The sequence below is a fragment of the Protopterus annectens genome, chromosome 2.part0 (genome assembly GCF_019279795.1).
Source record: "Protopterus annectens isolate FY-2018-M chromosome 2.part0, PAN1.0, whole genome shotgun sequence".
Lineage (NCBI taxonomy): Eukaryota > Metazoa > Chordata > Ceratodontiformes > Protopteridae > Protopterus > Protopterus annectens.
The window spans coordinates 71,230,859-71,248,173 of NC_056728.1; the positions used below are offsets into that span (position 1 = coordinate 71,230,859).

The 17,315-nt window shown below is 40.4% G+C and overlaps 1 protein-coding gene across 1 annotated transcript in view; it reads left to right on the top strand.

Annotated features, from left to right (window-relative positions):
• The window catches only part of PCNT (pericentrin), a gene marked incomplete in the record, with an annotated part of 2,997,294 nt that overhangs the window by 2,413,930 nt on the left and 566,049 nt on the right, over positions 1 to 17,315 (top strand). Inside the window, 1 exon segment of the mRNA XM_044060288.1 lies at positions 6,823 to 7,045. Within this exon segment, the coding sequence (XP_043916223.1) occupies positions 6,823 to 7,045 (223 nt within the window).

Here is a 17,315-nt window from a genome sequence, read left to right on the forward strand (position 1 = left end):
CAACCATAACTTTGGGATTCAACCCAAGTGTAATGACTGCAGCAGTGAAACACAAAGAACATAGTACAGTTGTGTACACTTACCGTAAATGTAGATGTTCGCGTGTATTCACTGTTGCAGTCCAGGTTACCCATCCCCCATATCTTTGCTGGAACTTATCTGCACTTCTCTAATCTATACAACCTATGTGGTGTATTTGCTTGTAGATGAAGGTATAATATATTTTGGTGCATGCATGTTTTATTGGCATATTTTTAGCGTACTTTTTGGGGACACCTGACATCTGGGTCAAGAAAAACTGAAGAAAATGGCATTGGCTGCATCTTTTATACCCCTAGCGCGACGTCAGGGAGGAGGTGACAGCAACCGACTCCGGACCTAGACTTAGGAATTCAGGCTGACTGAGGGTAGCCTGCCAGCAGGATAACCCAAGTGTAATGACTGCAACAGTGAATACACTCAAACATCTACATTTATGGTAAGTGTACATAACTGTACTATATAACAAAACAGAATTTTCAAACTAAACTTGAAAGGAGAAGCCAGCAGAACGATAAACCTCGACGAGATTCAACAGAATCTAAACACGAAAGTGCTGGTAAATTGAAAGGCTAAAATTTATTTAAGCTCAACAACAATAATAAGCTTTTCCAGTGTCAACCACCAACTTCAGAAAATACAAACACAACACTTCAACGTGCACCGTAATTAAATAGCTTATTTAAAACCACATGACTACTTAACAATTAAGCCAATAACTTAATGAAACCTGCTTGGAACTATTCTCAAAATAACTCAACCTTAATGAACTGCCAGTTTAGAAAAGTTACCATACATATAAAGCCATACCAAAGGAATGAAAATAATATAAATAAATAAAATCTAAGTTAAAAAAATATATAAATAAAAAAAAAAAAAAAAAAAAAAAAAGCCCCACATCTCTAAAGACTCCTGGTAATTTCTTGAGAGGGTTAATCAAACACCTTTCAAAGTGGAGAGTAATTTCTTGACAATTGATGTTATGGATTTGTACTCTTCTTCCTCACTCCATAGCGTTAGAATTTATTGAAGCAATCATGACCATCAAACAGGTGCCTGCTGGGGATATTTTGATGGTGAGGGAGTTATTGGACATCATTATGACCTGCAATTTTGTTTCCTTTAACAACCGTTGGTTTCACCAATTGATAGGGTCCCTATGGGGTCTCCTTTTGGGGCCAGCGCTGCCAATTTGGTGATGACTTACTGGGAGAGAGAGTTTGCTTTCCCTAACCCCATTATTCAGGAGAAAACCCTGCTTTATACTAGATTTTTGGATGATATTTTTGTCATCCTACAGGGGAAGAGGGAAGTGGCTGAAGCCTTGTTGGATAGTTTTAATGGCTCCACAAGCTTTTTGAAATTTACCTTTACCTTTTCCAAGGAGAGGATTTCTTATTTGGATATGGAGTTATCCAAGGATATCCTACAAGGCTGTTTTATAGCCAAAATCCATCGCAAACCAACTTTCTCCAATAGTTATTTGCATTTTGAGAGCAGCCACCCCTTCCACCAGAAGAGATCGATAGTTAAGGGGCAGTTGGTGAGGGTGACGAGGACGGTGTCAAAGTTCAGCGACTTTATTGAAGAATGTGAATTTATTCGGGGGCTTTTTTTGAATAGGCGATACCCGGAACAACTTATATCAGAGTTGGTCAAAGAAGTTTGCTGTAAGAGGGAGAACGGTTTTTATGCACCAATTCTGGGGGTACAAGGTAGCCCACCAGAAACTAGGGCCATCTAATTTGCAAGCCCAGATGAATTACCCCTGTAGCTTTATAACAATCTTTAATGTTGATGCAGGAGACATTTTCCCCATCATTAAGAAAAATTGGTGCATATTTCTGTCAGACATGCAAGGTAACCTAGAATTTGAGATTACCCCTAGGATGGTGTTTAAGAAGGGGTTGAATCTGAAGAGTATACTACGGATGAAATCGAATTATTTTCCAGCTAGAGGGATGTATAAATGCAACATGTGTAAATGTTGTAGGTTTATTAAAGCAGAGACCTTTTTCATGATTGGGGAGACCAAACATTATATTGGGGTTAGATTTAATTGTTCCAGCTCACATGTGGTTTATTTGGCTAGGTGCTCTTCATGCCCGGCGTTTTATATAGGAAAAACCAACAGGAAACTTCAAGAACGCCTTTATGAGCACATTTATGCCATCAAAAAAATGAAGATTGAGAATAGCTCGCCAGGCATGTTAAAGAATATCCTGGTCATGAATTTACCTTTTCAGTTATTGATCAGGTAGTTCCTTCCAATAAGGGGGGGTCCAGAACCATTATTTTTAGAACAAAAGGAATTACTTTGGCAGTTAAAATTAGAAGCTTACCATCACCCAGGCTTAAATGGAATGCTATCTATTGCCTGCATTTTAAAATTAAGGAGTTTGGTTAGATAATTTATTTGTTTTTTTTTGTTTGTTTTTTTTATTATTTTTTTTTTTATTTTATTTTTATTTTCATCCTTTGGTTTGGCTTTTATATGTATGGTAACTTTTCTAAACTGGCAGTTCATTAAGGTTGAGTTATTTTGGGAAGAGTTCCGAGCAGGTTTCATTAAGTTATTGGCTTAATTGTTAAGTAGTCACATGGTTTTAAATGAGCAATTTAATTAAGGTGCACGTTGAAGTGTTGTGTTTGTATTTTCTGATGAAGTTGGTGGTTGACACTGACGAAAAGCTTATTATTGTTGTTGAGCTTAAATAAATTTTAGCCTTTCAGTTTACCAGTACTTTCGTGTTTGGATTCTGTTTCATCTCGCCGAGGTTTATCGTTCTGCTGGCTTCTCCTTTCAGGTTTGGTTTGTTTTGTGGTTTTTTGGTTGTTTGTTAGAATTTTCAAACTACCAGCATTTATAGCTGCTTGAGTGACTGTTTAAAAAGCAGGGCTAACCCTCTACTTTCCAGAGAGAGACTATCTGTTTGTAAGCCAGCTGCTGACAATAATGTTGAATTACATGCTTTAGAGCAAGATTTATACAAACTAAAGAGACTGCAAATACAGCGCTTCCATTTGGAAGTATGTTTGGAATATAAAGTTGTGCTCAGGGGACTTAGAATCTTGAAAATGCCTAATTATGGAGACAAGTATCCCCAGTTACTGGCTAAATGGCAACAGCTGAATTTGGAGTTGAGTAATAATTACCTGCTCTTGCTCATTAATTTTTCTCTGCCAGAGGAAGGGCTTCTGGCAGACAAAGTTACTGTGGATCAGCAGCGCTTATATGAAGCTTTTCCAACTCAGTTGATGAAAAAATGAGCAGTCTCATAGAGTCTCTTCTTTTATATGAAAAGAGGCTCATACATGCTAAGCTTAAAAAATTAGAAAGCGACAGAATGCTTTGCTAATGGTCATGTTTTTATATGGCCAAAAAACAGCAATACTAACAGTGTAAACCGTGCAAATGAGAGTGGAAAAGGAGTGGGTAATGAGACAGTGGTTTCCATTAACAAGAGTCATTACCAGTGTTTAATTCAAGCACAGCAGGGGAAGCTCTGACTACATGCTCCCCTCCAGCTACTGAAACAGGAGCCAGACGTAAAACTACCAACCAGATGGCATTTGCAGCTTCTGGAACTAATTCTAACAATACCATTGCTCAAACAGAAATGGCAGTGAACCAGCCAGTAGTGCGAGAGATGAATAACAACGTTGTTCCACAAAGTGAACAGCGTTTTCACCTTTTTCCTGTAACAATGCAAGGGACAAACACACAGGAATGTTTGAGCAACAGAAATCGTTCATAGAGCAGGGGGAAGCTGAAACGCAAGTTTCAGCAGGAGCCAGGTAATGTGCAGTGCACACTTTGAAGAAAATGTGGCAACACAAAGACTGAACTTGGTGTGGAACTTATCCAAAAGGACTTTAACTCCTGGTGAGTTGTCATTGTTAAACACAGGACTTTTGTAAATTCCAACGCAGAATTCTAATGTTATAGACTCAATTGTTGATCTTAGAATGTTGGCTAGAACAGTGATGCTTAGACATGCATTTAAGGGCAATAATAGTATACAAAAGAATTTTTTTAAAAAGCCCAGTGTTTTGCAGTTAAAAAAGCACCCTACTGTCGTGGCATCTTTTACTACCTGTGAGAATGACTTTCGTAAATTTCATAAGAGTTGTAATATGTCCAATTTGAGTAGTGAAGAAAGAGAAGCACTGCAGTGTTTGCAGGATGATGACACTGTTATTATCAAGCCAGCAGACAAAGGAGGACCTGTAGTGGTCATGGACCGTGTCTTTTATTTGAATTCAATGCATAATATGTTGACTAATACCTAGTGCATATAAATTAATTGATGTTAATTTTTTAAACCGGATTTTTACAAGAGTCAAGGATTATTTGTATGATATGTTGCTATGTCACAGCATTACACCTGAATTATTCAGGTATTTTGTAGTAGATAAGCCAATTACTCCAAAGCTACACAGACTTCCTAAAATTTGTAAGGGGACCCACTTTTACCCCCATTCAGACCCATTGTCTCAGGCTGGGGATGGTGCACCAAACCACTTTCTATCTTTATTGATGAGACTCTGAGACCTTTACTTGATAGTAATATTTACATTTTAAGAGATTCTAAGCATTTTTTGCATGATTTATATATGTTTACTGAACATGAGCGGAGGTCAGTGGATGGTTTTCTGTTAGTAAAGCTTGATGTTCGGTCCGTATTTGCTGTCATACCTAACTTTATAGGCATAGGTATGGTGCGTGACTATCTGACATCACACAGTGCACAAACTAGTTGCAATGCTGGTATGCTCCCTGTTAGAGAATGTCCTGGAGAGCAACGTATTTATGTTAAACCAGGAATTGTACTTGCAGGTCAGTGTGTCCATGGACACGTCCATGGCTAACAGCTATGGTAATTTAGTCATGGCTCAATGGGAGAACAGTACGTTTTTGAATCTGAACATGGGGCAACAAGTGGTTTTCTACAGACGTTTTGTCGACAACCTTTTTTGCTATGGAATGGTAGCATAGATTGAAGTAGTTTACAGATTATTTGCAACATGGTGCATCTTGTTTTGGAATTTGACATTAGAGTAGAGTCCAGTCAAATAGATTTTTGGGACATCAAGATTTTTAAGAAAACCAATGGTAGGGTTAGTGCTACCTTATATCACAAGGTATGCACTAGGAATAACCTTTTACACAGCAGAAGTATGGACCCAGGCACATTTATAAAAACACTGTGAAAGGCCAAGGCATGCTGATGTCCAGACTCAACCCCGAACAATCGATTTTTGAAACAGACTTAAAAACCTTAAGAGGTAGGCTTCTTGATAGGGGATATCAAATGCAGGAAGTGGACTCTGCTTTGACTAATGTCATGCATCTACGGTCTACTACAGCTAGACCCTATATGTCAGTGTTTACTGATGATTTTTTGGGTCTAGTTAAGGATTACAATAATACTCGGATGTCAATGTTTTATAGTAGTGATGTAAATAAATTTACAAATGTGGTCAAGAAATATTGGCCCATATTGACCAGTAATTATGAGATCAGGAAAATAGTGGGAGATAACCCCAGTTTTTCATTTAAAAACAAAAAGTTTCTTAGGAGCATGTTATGTTACCTTGATGACAACAAGGCTAATATAGGGCATACATCAGGTACCATGCAACCCTGTAATAGTTGCCGGTACTGCACTTATATAGATACCACAGGCATATTTACACACCCAGACACTGGTAAGGGCTACAATTTTAGGATCGAAGCAGACTGTAATACAGCCAATTTGATCTATTTGGCTGTTTGTCAGACATGTTTCAGTTTCTACGTTGGCAAGACCCAACCGTAGGCTAAAAGACTGTATTTGTGAACACATATATAGCATTAACACCAATTCAGAGAATAAATGCATTGGTGAAGCACTATGCCCTTGCTGGGTCATCACATGAGTTCAAATTCATGGTCATACAGAGTGTGTATTGGGTGGTAACAGAGAGAGTTGTACAGAAACACAGGAGGTTAAATGGATGTTGAGGTTACAAGCAGATAAGGGTAAAGATTGAAATGAAAATATTTCATTAAAGCCCTTTTTGAAACAAAGGGGGCTGCACAGCTAGCTTTTGTTATGGTTACTCATAGCTATATGAGATTTTAATGTATTTGGTTTTAAAGTTTTTTATATGTGCCTGTCACTTTATTTTATAGCACACACCCTATTGGATGCAATGCTTTCTCTCTACTATTTAAACAGTGGTGTCAGTTGTTTTATTATGTCTGATGAAGCAGTACTTACACTGTGAAAGCGCTCACACGTTTTTTACTATTTAAAAGGACTGTATATTTTATTCATCGCGTTGACTCAATCCTTTTATGAGTTCTGTGTTTTCCTACTTTGTGGGGATTGAGTTATTTACCATCTGTGCTACAGTTTGTGTTTGTTGGATTCCTATTTCTATTAAACTAACTTTAATTTCTTTACAAACTGCCTAAAATTTCTCTAAATATTAAATAATCGTCATATGCCTTGTATAGATTCTTAACCAATGTTTTTATAGTATGTTTAATTTGTTTTAATTATTTAAACTGCAAATGTTTTTGTTTTATTTTTAAAGATGAAAAAATTATTGTTCTTAAAATGTTTTTGTAATAATTTGGAGCTTTTCTTCCTGGGCCTCCAGTGAAAATGGGCTTCTACCCATTCGGACTTTCCTGGTAATCAAATGTCAAATAAATAAATGTCAGTACCTATCCAGTGATGAGCACTAAGAACTGCACTAATTATGCATGTTTATTCATTTTTTTCTTTCCAGTGGAACTACTGGAATATAAACTTCAGCAAGAACAACTAATAGCAACTGATCTGCAAAAGTCTCTGAAAGATGAGCAACAGCGATCCGGTGAACTACGAGAATATCTGAAAAAAGAGGAATCTATTGGTGATGAACTAAAACATGCACTTTCTGAAAATAAAGATGAACTGGAGAGGTTATTAAAAGCCCATCAACAATTTCAAGAGGAAATCCATAGGCTCAGGTCTGTAAAGCGATATAGTTCCCTATATTTTGCTTATTGTAGATGGACTCCTTTATTTGCAGCATTAACATATTTATCAAAACCAAGTTTTGTGCAAGAATAAAAGGAAAGTAAATAAAACGTATTGGACAGGCAGCCTTTAAAAATCATTTTTATTGATAGGATAAAAAAATATAAATTGCTAAAATGAAGAATTACTCCCAGGGTTTAGTAAAAGTCTTCTATAAAGTCTGTATTTCACAGACTTCCTAAATGAGGCCTCTGTTCTGCATGCTTGAATCAGTGAGAGCAGCTGATTCCAAAGGACTGGGCTAGTTAAACAAAAGGTATACTGTCAAAATTTTATGACTGGGCCTTAAGAGTTAACATTACCTGTGCTGATGACTTGAAAGACCTGTCAGGACACATGGAACCAGAAGCTCGTTAAATCTTTAAAGTAAGCATGCTCCATCCTAGGATGGGGATGAATTTCATGGTTAAGCAAAGTCCTGACCCCATTTGATTGGGCAGCTCAAGGCTAGCCAGTTTTTGATCTCGGGGTGTGATCTTTGGACTCAGCTTATTTCAGTTCAGTGATAGCTACTTTGATCTACCCTATCATACCCAGACACCGGTCCTGTGAGGGTGTTTTAACCCAGCCTGGAAAAAGAGAACTTGATTGATACATGCCTGTGACTGACTTATCTTGTCCTAGTCATCAAACAAGTGGTTGATGCCTGTTGAGTAGTTGCCACATACAAGACTTTACCCAAAGGGAATACTATTAATTGCTAGCACTTGGCTCAGCACAAGCCTCTCTCTCCCAGTTACAGTCTTCGGTGCTTGCTGTTTTGTGTGTCACCAAGCATGAGAATGTCAGTTGGTGTAGGAGTTTGAGTTTTGATCATTTTAACTATGAATTTTATTTTATTTATGTATTTTTTTTAAATGAGTCAAGTTCTTCATGGTTTCAGTGGTGTTTTATTTACTCCCAGCTTGCTCTCCAGTGAATCACATTCAGTTTTGTTCTCTGAGGTTGATGCTTTTTTACAGTTTTTGCCATGCTGCAGATTGCTGGATGTCACCTTTTCTCTGTTTACTACACACCCATCTGCATTATCTTCCTGTTTGTGACAGCATCCAGTGCAGGAGAAGGGTACTTGCTTGTACTGTCAACAAGCTGTGTTCGGTTAGTGTCCCAGGTGTTAGAAATCCAGTTTGGAATGTAAAGGAGTGGTGATGAAAAACTTGATATGATGTTGTCAGTTTTCATTCATTCCTCAACAGTTTGGTTCAGATCCGACTCAGCCACTTTTTACAGCTCTTGCCTCCTGGAAACTCTTGATTTACTTAGCCATAATGTTCTAGTGTCCTAAAGTACCTCAGATCTCTACTGCTGCCTTTGTGTACAGATGTGGCCGCTTTAGTCAACTAAGTGCCTTAATTACTTAATTTCTTAAATTTTCTGTCCTTGCCTTCTGAAAATTACATATTATGTAGCCTCCCTTATCCTACACTATTTTAGTGTATTTCTAGCTACCATTGTTGTTATTTCCCTTTCCCCTTCTCTCGATTACCAAAGTTGGTCATTTCTTCTCCCCTAAAAAAACATCCTCTTTTATCTGTATATTAGATATCTCGTTAAGATGGCTGAAAAGCTTTCAGGTTTTAAGAAGTGTAAGCAGTGTGGACACAATAGTCCACTTTCTGATGCGCACAATTTGTGTCTGTTGCTTAGGCCCTATCACTTAAAAGTAGACTGTGAGATCTGCAAAACGTTTAACCCCTTTGCTTTGGCAGACCGTAAGAATAAACTTATTCTGAAAGATCTTCTCCCAAAAACATTCTCGGAATCACTATTTGGAGTTCAGTCCTCCAAGCCTGACAAAAAAAGAGCTATCCAATCAAAAAGTACCCTTAATTAAGTACTTATAAACACATAAATTACATAAATACATTGGTGAATTGTTAGAATATGTGACGTATCTAAACAATACTACAAAAGTCCTTGTTTTTAAGATGAATTGTTCTATTGACAGTATAGTATTTTTAGATGTGTTATCGAAAAGGAAGGAAAATATCATTCACACTAGTGTGCATAAGAAAGAAGTACAGGCTAATAGATACCTGCACCGGCAAAGTAAGCACCCCCCCCCCACATCTTTAGAGGAGTAATAAAGGCCCTGATATATAGAGTAAGTAAGGTGAATACTGATGAGACTATGTTTGAATATCAGTTGAATAACATGATAGAAGAGTTTGTTAGTAGTGGGTATAACTATAAAGATGTCATGGAAGTGGTTGAAAGGGTAAAGATAGCCAGAAGTGAGGATGCAAGTCCAATTTTTAGCCAAGGAAAACACAGTAGAAAGAGTTTTAGAAAACAATAAGATTAGATATGTTACTACATATAATTTAAGAATGAAAGAACTACAGAAAGTAATAGAAAAGAATTGAGTAATTGTCTTAGCTTTGCCTGAACTACATAATATAATAGATTCTAAACCATTTTTTTCATATAAGAATCTAAAACGTTTGAAGAGAAAACTCTGTTGTAAGGATTTTAAAAGTTTAGCTAAAAATAAAATAGGGCAGAAATATGGGACTTACACCTGTATGGCATGTAGCTGTTGTGTAGATATAGAAAAACTGAATAGTGAAGAATTTATACATCCCACTTCTGGTTGGAAGTTTAATTTTTCCTGTGTAGCAACTTGCAATAGTGTTAATGTGGTCTGTTTGGCCACCTGTAAAAAGTGCAGATCACTTTATGTAAGGAAAACAACAAGGAGGTTAAAAGACCCACATAATAGAACACAAATCCAACATTAGAAGGAAAAATTATAAGAATGCATTGTGTAAGCACATTTTAGATAAAGGAATAGACCACACCTTTACCTTTAGAGTAATAGAGAATGTATATATAGATGTGAGGGGTAAGGACTTAAACAATTGTTTAGAAAATAAAGAATATGAGTGGTTACTTAGGCTCTGTGCAGATAGTGAACCAGGTATAAACAACAAAATTAGTATTAAGTCGGTCCTTGTTAGGTTGCAACAGTATAACTTATAATATTTTATAAGGTTTTGAAGTGTATTTATGTAATTTGTGTTTATAAATACTTAATTATGGGTACTTTGTGATTGGGATGGCTGTGTTCGCATTGTATCTGCTTTGCTCCTTTTAAATGAATGAGAAAATGTAGTATGATGTTTAGCACTTAAGACGGTTGTTTGACTGAAAGCTCTGCTTGTAATAAAAGCTACTTGTTTTTTCTGACAGTGATTTGTTTTACATCAGAAAATTGCTTTTCTTCACTTTATCTTGTATCAGCGTGTAGTAAGTTCAGAAAAAAAAGAGCCCAGGAAAAGGCCATCTTATCCTTCTGGATCCCCCACTCCTTCATCTGATTTGACGAAGCCTGCTTGAAAATTTCAAAAAAGATCTGATCCAAAGACTAAATCTTAAGATCCGTTGATGTCAGATATCTAGTCTGCTTCATTGGATCCGATAACCTCGTTTCTGAAACATTTATTTTGGACTGGTTACGCATCCTGTTCGGACCAGGTCCCTTCACCGACTGCCATCTAATTTTTTGGAGAGACTACATTTCCCCTAAAGTAGGCTCATCCTCTCATTCTTCCAAGAGTCTGACAAAAGCTGACATGGATAGGATGAGTTTGTCGGCACAGATTCAGATGGGAGTTCTCCCGGCTCCTACCTCTTCGGGTCCAGAGACTTATACTAGTGCTACACCACTCATCTTGGCTCCTTCTCCGATCCGACCTGTGGTTTCAAAGCTCTTGGATCCGAGTCTTCTGGGACCATCTGTGTCTGATCCAAAGATTGTCATATCTTCGGCTGTGATGCATTCTCTGAATGCACCAGCTCTGCGCATGTTGGAGCCAGATAACACTTGATGCTGTAGCATCATTGTTGGAGCAAAGTTATTAGATTGACTCCAAAGCTGTCGGAGCTGTCTCCATCCCTCAGAGCCTCTGCATTGGACAGCTCAACCCTGACTTATGCCTCGGGTGGACTGCCTTCAGGTCAGAGGGAGCCGGTTGTCTTGACGCATGTCCAGCCTCCTCCTCCCGGGAGTGCTATGCTTGAAGTGGTGGAGAGAGTGTTCTCTGATTCTGGAGGATGGACGGTTCCACCCCCCTTGGGTCTGTCCTCTGGATCCTGTATGTCTCTGCCTTTGAGCCTCATCACTCTACTCCACAGGGACACCCATCCCAAAGTGCAAGAGGGAGGCACTTAGACTCTATTTAAGAGTCAGTCACTGAACATACCTGTTTTGATGAAGGGGAGGGAACCCCAAGATTTCACCACCTGATGATGTTTCCTTTAGAGACATCCTGGAAATCCTCAAGCAAAGAGGTGGTTGGTTTACCGATAACCCTTCCCAATTGGTATTCCTGGAACCCTTTGTGTCTGGCCTATCTACCTTCGTGGTGACTCTGCCCACTGACGAGCCCATTGATCTAGGCAGACTTGAAAGGAACCAGACTCTATTGAGCCAGCCCCTAAAGGGTCAGACAGGATCCTGGCACCACCAAAAGGAAGGGAGTACCAGTAGATGCCATGGTCGTAGCAGTGGCCATGAAGAAAGAACTTGCGGAACAGAGTTAATTTGTCCAACCTCCTAACAGGGAGTCCCAGGGCATTGGACAGATGTGGGTAGCATGTATATGGTTCAGCGACCTTTGCACCTAGGATGCTGAATTATTTGGCACATTTCGCTACATTGCAAAGTGATTTGATTAAAGGGTATACTTATTTTTTCCGATACCTCTCTGGGACCAATACTTCTGAGGCACAGTGCTCGTTCACTTCACAGTTGGCCACCCTACAAGGGATCACCAATTTATCCATGAGGCACATTTCATATGCAGCTGAAGGTACCTCAAGGGTGATGGGTTCAGGCATTTCCAGTAGGAAGAATGGCTGGGTGTGCCTGTGTGATTTTGCGGAGCCCTTCAAGCTCTCCTTCATCAATACACCCTTTGACAGAAGTTCTTTGCTTGGCCCTAAGGTAATGGACACACACTCCAGTTGTGAGTAGGATGTTAACATCCTGTTTACGATGGGCAAATGTTTTTCGACCCCTCAAAGAACCTTCTGTAGGAATCAATGAGGTGGTCGAAAATGTGGTTTAGAAAGTCCCAGAGTCCTTTCCAAGATCCACACATCAGCGGAGGCCCTGCAGAGCCAGGGGTCTCGATGTTCCTTCTCAGACGGACCCTATCAGCACTTCTGAAAGGTGACCTGATTGTCCAACTCTGGAGGCAGTCTGGGATAGTCTATCCCTGCACCAGAGAGCATGGCTAGACATTACAAAAGATACATGGGTGCAGAGGATTATTTCCATAGGTTATAGAATTCCGTTTCCTCTACCCCCTCCTTCAACATTAAACAAAATTACTCACCCAGTCAGAGGAAAGCAGAATCTCTAGAAATAAAAAGCAGCTATTAAAAAAAAAAAAAAAGTCTTCCAAGAGATACCCCCAGACCAGGTAGTCTGGAACTTACTCAAGATTCTTTTTAGTGCAACAAGGGACTGGAGACCACGTTTGGATTTCAACAATCTGAACAAATCGGTTCGGTATGCAAAGTTCCATATGGTCACAGTTCACTCCATTTTGCCTTTTCTGCACAAGGACAACTGGATGAGCTCAGTAGATCTTCAGAATGTGTACTATCACTTAAAAATGAACAGATGATCCAGGAGATACCTGTGCTTCTGGCTGGGAACCAGTCATTATCAGTTCAGAGCACTGCCTTTTGGCCTCGCCAGAGCCCCGAGTGTGTTTACCAAATACATGGTAGTAGTAGCAGCTTTGTTGAGACTGCAAGAATTCCAGGTGTTTCCATATTTGGGTGACTGGCTCATAACCGCTCCAACGAGGCATCTTCTGATAAAAGCACGAGACTATGTACTCCAGATTTGCTATCATCTAGGAATTACCATCAACCACAGTAAATCTCAACTAAAACCATCTCAGACATTAGGGTTCTTAGGTGTCTTGTTCAACACAGTATCAGTGAGAGCCTCCTTTCTCTTACCGAGGGTACAAACTATTGGATTACAAGTCAAAAAGATAATTCAGAATTCTTCTCTATCAACATGTTTGATTCTACAAGCCTTGGGGTTAATGTCCACTGTGATAGTTCTAGTTCTTCTATCAAGATACCATTTGAGAATTCTTCAATGGACCTTAGCAACTCAGTGGTCCATTCTACAGCAACCTATGTCCACCCAGGTCAAGACAACTCAGGCTGCAAAAAGTACTTCCTGTGGTGGGCTCAATCAGATCGGGTATTACAAGGTTGTCCCTTCATTCTTCCTCAGCCCAAAGCCGTAGTGACCACGGGCACTTTCCAAATTGAGTGGGGTGGGGGGGTACTTCTTGGGAAAAGCAGTCCAAGGTACATGGTACCCCAAAGAGGGCCAACTTGCATATTAATGTCCTGGAAATGACAGCAGTACTCCTAGTGTTGCAGGCCTTTCAGGAGTCTCTCCCTTCGGGGATTACTGCTGTTCAGACTTAAAATATGTCAGTGGTATGGTACATCAGCGAACGAGGGACCAGATCTTACTCCTTGTGTTGAGAACACTCTGAGAGTGTTGCAATAGGCAATCTCATCCATTTGATTTCTGATAGCAACGCACATTCCGGGGAAATCCATCATGATAGCAGACAAGTTGAGCAGGTCCATTTTGTTCCCTCTCGAGTGGTCTGTTAACATGAGAGTTGCGGAAAAGATATTCTGCCAGTGGGACCAACCTGTTTGCATCTTCCCTCAACAATGAGTGCAGCATGTTCTTTGCCTTGATTCCCCTGGTGTGTGTGTGGGGGGGATCAGCAAGAGATGCCCGCCTCCACAATTCATCCCCCCCCCTTTGCATATCCACCAATCCTTTTAATCCCCAAATTTCTCCAGAAGACATCTCAGTTGAAGAGCAGTCATCCTAATTGCCCCTTATTAGCCTCATCAGATTTGGTTTCTCTTTCTTTGGCCTCATCTAGTTTACCCTCCATGGATTTTGGATCCAATTCTGGATTTCCTGTCTCACTTGACAGACATGATTCACCTAGACATTTCAGGCCTAAAGCTGACCACAGGGTTTCTCCGTTTCCATTGATAGCCAGACAACCTAGGTTGTTCTTCCCTGTCCATCATATACTTTTATCTTCCCATAAAGCTTCCACTGGGAAGATTTACAGAAGAAAATAGAAAAGATGTTTTGTGAAGTTGTTCTATTTCATCATTCATTCTTACAGATTGGTTCGGAGCCAATCCTCGGCTCCGAGTCTGCCTACTACAAAGCACGAGGTCTTCAGACAGCTTGAGGACAAGTCCCTATCTCATGATGCACCTAGAGTTACCTCAGATCTAGTTTGCCGTTGCAATAGATCAGAGGTTTTCAAGCACAGCTCGGGCCAGTATAGCTTTTTTCTTAAAAAAAACTTTCTAAAAATTGTTTATTCTAGTTATACCTAGTGATGGTTTTTCATAGCTTTCATAGTTATATCTTTGATAGGTAGTTAGTATCATATTCTCTCCCTTTTGGCCTTCGTTTTTTCATAGGCCTTTAATAATCCCTTCCCTTCTTTATGTGCCTTTATATTGTATAGCTTTGTAGTTTAAATAGGGTTGTTAAACTTTAAACAGTGTGAAAGTGCTTTGAATAGTTTACAGCCCATTTGTTTATTTGAGGCCTTATTACTATAGGTTAACTTCTAAATTTGTGTGTGTTTGTGTATTCTCTTAAAACTACAGTTTGTTGTTTAGTAGAATTTTTGATACTGTAGTTCTTATGACTGACCAGGCAGATAAGCATCCTAAGTCTGGCTTTAAAAAGTGTCCAAAATGTGGACAAAAGATGTCTGTGACTGGTAGTCACGTTAATTGTGTGTATTGTCTTGGAGCCTTGCATTTGCAAGAAAGCTGCTCCATTTGCCATTCTTTTTCCTCTAGATTCCTTCACAAAAGAAAAAGAAAACTTATAGACAGAGGACTTCTGAAATCTTCATTCCAGGAAGCTTTGAGTGACCAGGATAAATCTAGCCAGTCTTCAAAGTCTTCTAAGACTTCTTCTCGTATGATAAAACCAAAAAAAAAAAATCGACGTTGGCTCCACAGCCTTCGTAGCCGAGCATCCTGTCTTTTCGGACCCGGTCCCCAGTCCTGGAACTGGTATCCAAAGTGCTAAAGTCACCTATTCTTCAGTCAGTGCCTCCATCCATTCATTCATCTCGGTCCTCGATCAGCCTGTCCAATTTGGATTTGGATTGTGTGGTGCAGAAGGTGCTACAGGCACCAGCATTCGCTAAATTTTTGTCGGCTCCAACCTAGGTGGTTTCAGAGCCTAAAAATGTAATGCCACCGACTTCTTTTCCTCCTCCGAGCCATACCGGTCCTACGGAGCTGGGGGAGTCGGACCTGATGATTGTTGAGTCTTTGGAGCCGACGAGTGTTCAAGTCATCGGTTGCATTTACTCAGACTTCCTTAGCACCTTTCGAGGAGTGTAGGAGCAAACACTCTCCTGTTGGGTCCAGGGAGGATAGTCAGACTGACAACTTTGCCTCTCGGGGCCTCGACTCAGATGAGTTCAGCTCCTACCTCTGGTTTGGAGCCCACTGTGCTGGTGCTGAGGGGATCGGTGGTTTCTTCAGATCCAGCAGTCCCTTCTCATCGGAACAGAGGTGCCTTTGAAGCCATGAGGTGAGTGATGTACCCCAAGACATATACAACTTCAGGTCCAACAACCTCCTCCCCAAAAGCGACTGTGTCTACTTCTGCTTCACAGATCCTTTCTAAGCGTAGAGTCCCTGAGCCTCAGGAAGCCCCATTGGGTGGCCCCTTCTCTTCCTAGACCTCATCAGAAGTTTCCACTGATGAGGTTCCCAGGAAGAGAATCTGTAAGAGGAAGCACCTAGACTCCCCACAGGAGTCTGTCACATCATATTCCAACTGAGATGAATCAGAAAGGTCCCCGTGGTCCCCCCTCTGAGGATATCTCATTTGCTGAGATATTAGAAATCCTTAGGCAGAGGAGTGGCTGGAAGTCCACCAACCCTACTGAAGATGAGTCAGTTCTCCTGAAGGCTTTCGGGTCTCAACCCTCCACCTCTTGGGTGTCTCCATCCTTCGATGAGCTCATGGAGTTGGTCTCACGAAGGGCATGGGAGTCTCCGGACACCGTGGAGCCTGTCCCTAGGAGGCCCAATAAATTTATTTCTGCTCCCCAGGAAAAGTCTTTCCTCACCAAGGGAGTGCCAGGTGATGCCATTGTGGTGGCGGCAGCCACCAAAAAGGAAATGTCAGAAACTTCTTCCTCTATCCATCCTCCTAACCGAGACTCCAGGATCATGGATAGATACGGGAAGTGCACATACAATTCAGCAACATTTGCCATGCATTCACTGAACTGTCTCACTCATTTTGCAAGACTACAAAGGGACCTCCTAAAAGAGCTTGGAGACTCTCTTCAGGGTACAGTAGCTGCAGGAGCTTCAGACAAACTCACCTCTCAGCTTGCTACCCTCAATTCCATAGTGAACTCGTCCTTGCGTCTCATTACATATGCAGCTGATGGAATGAGTAGGGCAGAGGGTACAGGAATTGCTCTCAGGAGACATTTCTGGATGCGCTTGTGTTCCTTTGTCAACACCACTTTTGATGGCTCGTCCCTTTTTGGGCCCAAAGTTAAGGAAACTTTGACCAGGTGTGAGCAGGAAGGAAAGACTCTGCCATCGGAGTCCATTTTTCCACCCCTACCAGACCCTACCCCAAAGGTCAAAAGGGAGGAAAGATGTGGCTCCGAAAAGCCCAAGGAGCCTTTCTGGACACACGTGGTGAACCCTCCTCCAGGGGCAGAGGAGGAGGCAATAATGGACAATAATAACTTTAGCAAATGGTTGACTGATTGCAAATTTTTTGTTTATAACAAATTGGACTGTCTTTACCAAAACCTTTGAGAGCCCATTCAACCAGGTCCTTGTTAATATCATCAGTATTTTTATCCAGGTCTTCCATGGACAATATCTGTTCAGCTGCAACATGGGCTAACCCTCATGCCATTATTACTCATTACAAATTGGATTTGGTCTTGAGGGAAAGAGCAACCTTCGGCTCAACAGTGCTCAGGAATATCCTTCCTTAGAGTCCAGCCGGGGATTCAGGTAGATGGGGACTCTGTCCCAGTTGTTGAGGAATGAATGGAAATTGCCAGTATCAGATAAAAAAAGTTACGTACTCACCATAACATTCCATCTGTG